Below are 9,509 nucleotides of genomic sequence, written 5' to 3'. Positions count from 1 at the left end.
ACACTTTAAACCCAAGAACAAAATAAATAAAAGGAAGGTTCAAGATGCGTATATGCTCAGCTTCTCCTGACAAGGCCTACAAACATAGAGAAGTCAAAAGTTGCTACCAAATTGTAGAATTTTCTTTTGTTCCTCTAATAGAACAAAAGGGTGTTATCACTAATATGATAATATCTGCTATTTCTTCTTCCCTTAGGTTTGGCTACCATACACATCACTTCTACTTAAAATTAAAGATTGTTACTTAAACTTGTAAAGCCTTCCTTTACTCTTCTCTTTAATGTACATTGAAAAATAATTAAAAATACAAAAGAATAGTGATAGTTACACACTGTGTATATGGGAATACACATTGTTAAAATAGTTTTTTCAAAACACAATTTTAGTTAAAATGGTGAAATCAAAAATTTCACAATTATAACTAAAATCATGTTTCCAAAACACGATTTCAAAAAGCTATGTGCAACAATAAAGAGTGAAAAAAAAAAAAAAAAAAAAACTTCTAGCCCCCTTTGTAGCCTAAAATAAGGTACACACAGCTCTCTCACAACCATGACACAATTTTTGAGAATTCTCCATTCATTACTCATCTGTAGAAAAATCTGGCTCCGTGGGCTTCCGTAATGAGCTAACTAAACCAGAAGCTGACATAGAATTCTTATTGGCACCCCATCTGGTGCTCACTGTCAACCTTGGTGCAAAAACACCAAAGCTAGGCTTTGGGGGTTCAGGCTCATTAGTTGCATTGTTCTCTCTGGCTATGAGCTCAGCTGCTTCCTTCCGTTTCATATGCTGGCGCCACGCAATTTGTATGAAACATGCAGCCCACGATCGCCACTGCTGCGAGTAGAACCTGAACTTGTGTCTAAGTTGTTTACTACGCAGCCTTCTGTACTGTGATGCTACAAACATTAAGTCTTCGGCTACAATAGCAAATGCCTCTACTTCTGTGATGGCTTTGATTGTACGCGTGGATGTTGGTAGAATAGAATTTGAACGAGCGTCCAAGGCCCAAGATACAAGCTCCTCACCATAGAAATCACCAGGGCCAATGTGGCATGAGTTGAAGAATCCGGTTCGACCACCACCAGTGGTGTAAGAATCAAGATGGCCGCGGAGTATGAACACCATTTCATTGACAGGGTCACCTTCACGCACTAGAAACGTGCCTTCTGTGCACAAAGCAGGCTTAAGCCTCTCACACATTGCATCTAGCATCCTTTCTTCCATTTGATCAAACAATGGAACCTGTGCGTTTTATATGAAAAGTGAAAACATGGGGTTATATCTATTTGGAGCAAAGAATGTGAAATTAAAGTATCAATAACAAATGACTTACTCGTCGAACTAAGTCAAGGCAAAGGTGACGCTTGATGTCTCTACGGAGGTCCATAGGTAATCCTTTGAGAAGAGTTTCTTCATCAACTCCTCGAGTAGCTACCCACTTATACTGATTGTAATTTCTTACAGACTTTCTTAATTCTGAAGGCAGCTGCCTGTGATGCATCCATTGTTCAGTATCTGTTTTCTTGATCCTCCACTCTTCGAATCGGACAGTTATGGATTGTAGGTATGTCTGCCAGTATAATTAGTTAAAGGTTGAATAATAAAGCAGAACCATAGCCCTTTAAGATATGGTGAACAGTGACAAGCTCACAGGCACTAGGTGAACAGTTGACACACTTCAAATGCCTTCCGAAAGCAAGCTAGATGCTTACAAGTTTGATGAATTGCAAAATCAACTATAGTTTTGGGGATTGGAGGAGTTACCTGCATATTACCGATGAGTAATCCAAAAAGAACCAGCCCAAGAGTCGCAACAATTATGGCAAAAACTATTTCTCCAACATAAGTGCTTGTGGAAAGATTTTGTCCCAAGGAACTGCATACATCAATTTGCTCACATCAACTAAAAAAGCACTGGGATTAAATTATAAATAGGTGAATGTTAGTAGTTGACGTGGCATATATGAATGTGTGGAGTAGGCATGAAACAGCTTGGTTGGTTGATGCGAGTGTGGTTGAAAAGGTTTCCTTCCTTTTCACCAACTAAGCTCTGGACTAAAAAACAGAGTGCTCTGTTCAATTGCCAGGAAAATGAAGACAATTAGGAGTGGAACTTTGCAACTATCTGGTGGTCTGGATGCTGCTTACATGCTTCATGATGGAATATCTTAAAAATATAATGACTTAATGAATTCTAATCCTAGAGTTGATTCTACAAGTGTGACAGATAAAATTTGCTTCAGGTGCTATGAAGAAAGGCTGGTGGTAAACTTTATATTCATATAGTATGTAAAAGTTCCCATAGTAAGAAGGAGTTGTTGAGATAAACATACCTCAAATTCTTTAGGCCCCACCAAAGACAATAGAAGTATTTGTTGACAAAAGGTGAGTTTGTAACACCAAATAACAATGCATCACCATATATACCGAACTGATAGAAACCATAATTTGGATTGCATAAATTTGATACATTGCTTGACTTGAACCAGGAGTTCCTATGAGGATCTGCAACCCTGTGGCAGTTGAAAAATCCATATTGACAATATGGCTTCTCAACATTGCAGACACTTCTCCAGCATGCTTCTTGTCGCTCAATTGATAGAAGGTACCAGCAAGCTCCTAATACCTTTTTGAAAGAAGATAAATTAACAGGTTAAATGTCACAGCTTGACTTACATGTTTGAACAAAAAACAGAGAAATTGGCCATCCACAAATATGATGTATGCACGTTTAACCTCTATTAGGCTTTAGTAGGATGTAAAAAATGAGAAAATGAATTTGCAAAAACACCTTTCTAAGTCTCTTTGTCCATCTTCTTGGCAAAAAGTCGAGCACTAAGCTAAATTTTCAGTGAAAATGCCCTTGGACTCTGGCTTAGGTGGCTAAGAGTGGGTACATTTGGAATGAATTTCAGGATAAATATCATTGAATGTTGAACATTCCACCCACTTCACTTCAAAGCCCCAATTTCTTATCCACTAATGGTTCAACATAGTATTAAAAAAAAAAAAAAAAAAAAAAAAAAAGACACTCACCTAGATAGTCAATTTCTTATAGCAAAGGCACTTCCATGATAGTCAATTTAGTAATTCTCCATCTATTACAAAGGCCTTTATAGCCGGCCAAGCAGAGATACTAATTTATAATTGACCAAACAAACGCATGAATTCAATGAAAGGAGGGGAATAAACAAACAACATAATGAAAAAGCAAAGTTCTGGAATTGTAAAGTAAACAAGAAAGAAATGATAATTCAAACTTGCAACAAGATATATGTACTCGTGAAATTTCTAATGTCTAAGGATACAATGAATATGCTTACTTGATACAAGAGAAGAGTAACAGTATGCAAGCATAAGAATGACCATTCCTATGTGTATAACTATGACATTGATAAAGAGAAAAGCCTATCTATTGTATATGCAACTGTGCTCCAAAAATCTTTATAAAATGGGCTTCTCTTTATACTTACATGGCTTGCCAGCACGTAAAGCATTAGGTTGTATGCAGCACCTGCCCATGGTGTTTCTGTCATAAGACCATTGGCCTTGACAATTTGTGTTGTGAGTGGAAATATAAGGAATAGTCTAGGGAGGTACTGAAATATTATAAAGAACCTAAGGACATTTTTGGTGTTTCTCGTTGTTGAACCCCTAAGATTGGGGATAATAATCCAAATTAACACCTGAAACAAAGAGGAAAAAAATCACATTGTTATATACAGAACCATCATTATGTCATGGAAAGGCCCTTTATAAGCATAAGTTAGTGACTTACTTGAGGAAGGGGCAGGGCAGCTATTAGGTCAATAAAAAAACCCTTGCATAGGTACCTTTTTGCAATCTTGGAAGAGTCTATGACAAGTTCTCCTCTCCCAAAAACACGAGAAGAAGGTGCAACAAAAGCTGTATGAAATCTAATGTAAATTTGAATCATGTAAAAAACATCAGCCAGTGATCTAATGAATGTAAGAACTAATTCAAGGGATACTGCTATAGCAATGCACACTTCATCCTGAGCAACCGGCAAGTAAAAGAACAAAGGATCAAGAGACAATGAAACTAAACAAGCTACTAAGAATATCTTGTTCCATCGGCGAATGATAGGTCCTCGAGGATCTAATATGTTCTTCCCCACTTTCTCATAGTCCTCAGAAAAGACTCTTGATAGTACTTTAGCTTTCAAGGATTTTGCAGTCTTCCTAGGCACCTCCTCTTCATACTTCATCGTGTCTGGGTCCAGTATCCACGTTCCATCAGCCTTGTCTTTAACACTATTTGCATGAAGCTTTGTTGATTCAGAATCATCTTGAAATCTGAAAATAAAAATATGAATTCTTTAGAAGTGAAAATCCTAGTAAAACATGATTTGTTTAGCAGTAGTACATATTGAGCATAAACCTGAAACCAACACTTGCAAAAAATAATTTAGAAGGTGATCAAAATTGAAATTCTATAGGAAATAACTATAGAAATTCAACTATTTAAGGAGGAGACAAACCTTATAGATTTTGAACTTTCATAGCCCATTGCAATTTTCCAAGAGTGTGGCATTAGTTAACTGAATTGTTCTGCAATACAAGAAGACTTGAGGTGTATAAATATTAAGGCCACGAATCAACCATTTGTAAACATCAAGCATTGAATCACTGAAATTGACCTGCCATGAGTTAGAAGCCACAAGGGGGAAAAAAGAAAAAGGCTCACGAAGGCTTGTCTCATCAGGAATCATGTGAATGAGTGAGACAGAAATAAAGCAACTTGGAGATGAAGCTATAATGGCTTTCCAGTTTCCACCGTCTTAGTCCAGTAGGGCAAGTGGAATATATGTGATCAATTTCTTTTACTATTACAAACAAGTTTGCTCCTTTAGAGATTTTTTTTCCATAAATAGATTATCAGTTGAACTTGAAAAAGAAACTAGTTAAACCATAAATTGGTTTTATAATGTTAAATGTACAGAAAATGAGCCCAGAATGTGTAATTATTTATGGTACCTTCATAATTTAAGGCCAACAGGTGCATGAATGAAACGAACTAGTTATACAACTTATACTACACAAAACTTTAGTTAAAAATTCTGCAGAGAAAAGAATAAAACCAAATTAACAATAAGTGACATTAAAAAAGAAACCAAAAAAGATATGTTTAGATGGGAAAGAATGAAACAATGATAATTAAGGGGTTCTAACTTCTAACATTGATATGATTCAAACAAGCAAGTGTGATTTCTTAAAAAGTGGTTCTGACATACAAGGGAAATTAAGAGCATTATGAGAGGTGTGAGAGATTAACTTACAAGCATTTTCCTCAGTCACACAAAAGCTAAGCCAAGACCCCAAACAGTTGTACTATGTTTCTCTTGGCTACCTATCGTGACTCTTACTTATTCTCAGCAACATATTTTAGGAGGGAAAATATAATGAGAAAGAAGCTGAAAGTGGAAAGGGCAGTGATACGAGAGTTGAGAAACACTTTTCAATATTATTATTCTTAAGTCTTAAGTAAACGTTGTACTCAAAAAAAAAAAAAAAAAGTCCTAAGTAAACGACAGAGTATATGCTCAATAAAGAAAGCAAATATTGGATCAAAAAAAAGAAGAAAAAGAAAGCAAATATAGTTATATATTAATTACATGATACTTACGGATCAGATTAGTATGTGTTAACATAAATTTAGTAGAGAAGTGAGAGACCAAAGAGCTAAAACAAAAAGAAAATTCAGCCAAAAAAAAAAAAAAAAGCTAAAAAAAGAAAAGAAAAAAGAATGGAGCTAAAGAAGGTTTTGATTTCGAGAAGAATATGATTCGTTTGCTTATTTTATTTATTTATTTATTAATTGTTACTAGCTATTTGTAAAGATTCGAGGAGGAGTTGACTACTTTAGAGTTTAGAGTTTAGATTACGCATGCCTATGGAATCTTGACACGGTTTTATCTGTTATATACGTTTTTATTTTTTTTAATTTTTTTAAATGGGTTTAAATAGAAGTTAAAATGAAAAATTTCAAAATTATTACAAGTTTTATAAAAGTTTTAATGTGACAATAAATGTAATTTGTGGATTTCTTTTTTTTGGATTTTCCATGTTTTGTGTGTGTGTATATTCACACGATCATGCATTAGATTAGGGAATGGATATTCAACTTCTGTTATACTTTTGATTATGTACATGCTTATTGCTCATCATAACATATTGAGTTAATCTGGTGTATAACAAGTTTGTTGTCATCAATTTTTCAAGATCGAGCGACGAATTGGACAAAATGGGTATCTAACACATTCCTATTTCTGTAACTTATAATATTCCTATCTCTTGAGTATGTAATGTTACTGAAAACATTTTTCGCTCTATCAGAATTGTTTTCCATTGTTTATGAAAAAAAATTTACTGTAATTTGTGTTTTTCCAGAATCTCAAATATAGAAAAAGGAAAAGTTAACAGATGCTATAATGGCATTAATTAGGACAAAATTGCCTTACGCCATTTTCACCCAAATTATATAGCCTTATGCCCCCCTTCCCAAACTAATTAGGAAAATGCACCTTTTTTGAACTCGACTTTCTCAAAATTGAGTTAAACCCTATAGTGACGTTTTTAAGGATCTATAGTGGTGTTTTGTAACTCGAGCTCCATGAAATCGAGTTACAAAATGTCACTATAGGTCCTTAAAACGTCACTATAAGTCCTTAAAAACGTCATTATAGGACTTCAGAATTTTATTTTATTTTTTTTAACTCCTTAAAAACGTCACTATAGGGTTCCAGAATTTTATTTTATTTTTTTTAACTCAATTTTGAGAAAATCGAGTGTTGAGGTCTAAAAAGATCACAGTGCCCAAGCCCAAAGAAGTGAGCCAAGCCCAAAAGAAAATAAGCCAAGCCCAAGGAAGCAGGTGCAAGGGGACCACGAAAGAGAAGAAGTGGTAGGCCCAAGAGGCTTGAAGCCTAAAAGAAGCATTAAGAAGGAAGAGAAGCCCACATCAAGAGATTGAAGAAGAAATAGCTAGGATCCTCAACGACCACCAAGAGGCGCGGATCCTCCTAGGCGCATAAGTAAAGTCAAAGAAAGATTAAGACAGTTCGAAAGAAAATGACAAAAAGAAAAATAAGAAACAGAGTAAAAGCCACAAGCGCCAAGCGACCCAGCAAGAAAAGAAGAAAGAATCAGCGACCTCTCATGGTGCAAGTGGGAAGCACCTCGGGGAACTAGAATAGAGAAATACGAAAAAGGGAATGGCAACAAATGACTTTCAAACTGGCAGAATGGGATTCCACCTGGCTGGGAAAAAAGGCAAAAAGGAAGAACTGCCAAACGGAGGGATTGAGAAAGGTGTGACCTTAGCACATCCTGAAATAGGTAACTAGCCATGGACTTTCAAAGAAGTCGAAGCTGAAAAGAAGGGAAGGATGAAAACAAGGTATAGAACTTGCTGAGTGATGGGCACTGTACATGCCCTGTTAACCAGAGGACAAAACACTCCAAAATATCACTATAAAAGGGAGGGAAAGGTTACGAAGAAGGCAGAGATTTTAGAGGTGAAAGAGCTATTGATAAAATTCTGAGAAAGGAGAGAAAGCTCAGGAAAAGTTAATAACATTACTTCCCGATATCCTATAAAAGTCACTATTGCACATACTCGGATTCAAAAAGAATCAAACTTTGTAAGTCTTGAAGGTTAGAATAGTCATTCAAGACTGTAATTTTTGAGCTTGCTTGAATCTTGTATCATGTCTTGGTGAGCGTACTGTGACCATAACAAAGAAAGTTTCAATGAAATATTTCTCACTGATTTAAGGATCCTTATAACGTTATTTTGTGCCTTTGTTATTCTGATTTTTGCATTTACTTTGCTGTTTTGATTTGTCTTTCGATACAAATATCCTTGCTTGTCAGTTTACATGTACTGTAGGAAGCATGCCCTGTGCAATACTTGATTCTTAAACAGCCTGTTAGCTGTGGTGAATCAAAACCCGGTCCATCAAACAACAAACTACTCGGCCCGGGATCCTTGGGCCCGAGTGTCACAAAAAAGGCACTTTCATATCGAGTTACAAAAGAGAAGCATTTCCCTAATTAGTTTGGGAAGGGAGGCATAAGGCTATATAATTTGGGTGAAAAGGGCATAAGACATTTTTGTCTGCATTCATTAGGAATATTTTTAGAAATTTTTTATAGGAAGATAAAAAGTCACCAACCTCACACTTTTGGTGCGATGATAGTCACTTCACAAGTATAAGTACTTGTGGGGTGTGAGAGGTAAGGATCGGGCTGGGTTCAAGTTTTCAGAGGGAACTTCACACAAATATACACTTAGATTATGTTAGAGTAAAATTTCTATATTGTAAAAAAAAAAAAAAAAAAAAAAAAAAAAAAAAGTAACTAACTTTTTTGATAGCTTTTTATATTTTTCATAAAAGTGGTATTAAAACTTTTTTAAATAATTCATTAACAAATGCTTTAAGGACACATATGAGCAAAATTCATATAAAAAAAATACAAACAAATATTTTTCCCTAAAAAAAAAAAAAAAAAAAAAAAAAAAAAAAGCAAAAAAAACAGAGTGTGTCCGATGGAGATTGGAAACCAACCCTTGCACATAGTTCACACAATTAATACCTCTTGTACCATTCATTAATTGCATTACATAACCACGTGCTTGTACTTGGCGGGGACAAGTTCACATCCAACGTACGTACCCTCTATCTTGTGGGATTGAGAATGAAGTTCATAAAGGAAAAGGGTCTCCATACCATTTTGATCATGTAGTAGTAGTCAATCTCAATCACACTATAGAATAGAAGAAGATAGATTGCGATGTAAGGAGTTGGTCTCCAACGTGACATTGTCGTCTTGTCCCATGGTTTTTTACATGACGTTGATTCATTTCTTTTATAAGCTGGAAAATGCCAAATGAAAACTAATAAGTATCACTATTTATTTATTTATTTTTTAACAAACAAGTCTCCCATCCTACACATACTGAATTATTATAGGGAGGAATTGCGTAAAAGTGGCCCCCAAGATATTGGTATGTGATTTTAAATTCATGATCTTATTAATATCATGAGAACTTAATAACTACTAAGCGAGCCAACCCCTTGGGGTTGTGTCATTGTTTTATTAGTAATGTTGTATAGTGTATACATAATATTTTTGGAACAAATTTGTAGCGATAACTTGTTATTGATGATTAAAAAAATGATATTAGTGATGAGCACTAAGTAATAAATTGTCACTTACGCTCTGTTTGTTTTTATGGAAAATATTGTGTAAAGATAGTTTTCCATATTTTCTAATATTTGGTACTATTAGAATAAATGAGTCAAATGAAAATTATATTTAGTCAACATAAAAAATATGACTTATTTTAAGAGATTGTTTTCCACTATTATTATTATTATTATTATTTTTTTTTTTTTTGTGAAAAACAACTTTATCCCACAATAAGCTAAATAAGAGAACTTATGAGATTATTTTTCAACTCATTTAAGGTTGCTATCA

The 9,509-nt window shown here is 34.7% G+C and overlaps 1 protein-coding gene across 3 annotated transcripts; it reads right to left on the bottom strand.

The window, feature by feature from the left end:
• Window positions 1-245: 245 nt before the first annotated feature.
• LOC126725772 (protein CNGC15b-like) lies at window positions 246-5,461 on the bottom strand. 3 transcript variants are annotated; one of them, XM_050430705.1, is made up of 9 exons: window positions 5,306-5,452; window positions 4,667-5,086; window positions 4,508-4,577; window positions 3,785-4,322; window positions 3,480-3,692; window positions 2,340-2,632; window positions 1,771-1,882; window positions 1,340-1,576; window positions 246-1,248 (listed from the first exon to the last, which is right to left on the bottom strand). In XM_050430705.1, the coding sequence occupies exons 3-9, from the start codon at window positions 4,558-4,560 to the stop codon at window positions 583-585; spliced, it is 2,112 nt and encodes a 703-aa protein (XP_050286662.1). In that variant the 5' UTR covers window positions 4,561-4,577; window positions 4,667-5,086; window positions 5,306-5,452; the 3' UTR covers window positions 246-582. The 3 variants fall into 3 exon arrangements, with proteins under 3 accessions (XP_050286662.1, XP_050286647.1, XP_050286655.1); XM_050430690.1 differs by lacking the exon at window positions 4,667-5,086 and having other exon boundaries at window positions 5,306-5,461; XM_050430698.1 differs by lacking the exon at window positions 4,667-5,086 and having other exon boundaries at window positions 4,508-4,593; window positions 5,306-5,451.
• Between the last annotated feature and the right edge of the window lie 4,048 nt (window positions 5,462-9,509).

Source organism: Quercus robur, chromosome 1 (genome assembly GCF_932294415.1).
Source record: "Quercus robur chromosome 1, dhQueRobu3.1, whole genome shotgun sequence".
NCBI classification, from domain to species: domain Eukaryota; kingdom Viridiplantae; phylum Streptophyta; class Magnoliopsida; order Fagales; family Fagaceae; genus Quercus; species Quercus robur.
Note: the sequence above shows the minus strand (reverse complement) of the source record. Positions and strands in the feature narration are given on the sequence as shown.

What these genes read in the sequence shown, in the direction of transcription:
- LOC126725772 (XM_050430690.1), bottom strand. Translation starts at nt 4,560, where the DNA reads ATGCCACACTCTTGGAAAATTGCAATGGGCTATGAAAGTTCAAAATCT. An exon ending in CTGCCCTGCCCCTTCCTCAA is followed by an intron (nt 3,693 to 3,784) that starts GTAAGTCACTAA and finishes TCTTTGTTTCAG; the next exon opens with GTGTTAATTTGGATTATTAT. An exon ending in TGGGGCCTAAAGAATTTGAG is followed by an intron (nt 1,883 to 2,339) that starts GTATGTTTATCT and finishes TGATGTATGCAG; the next exon opens with TTCCTTGGGACAAAATCTTT.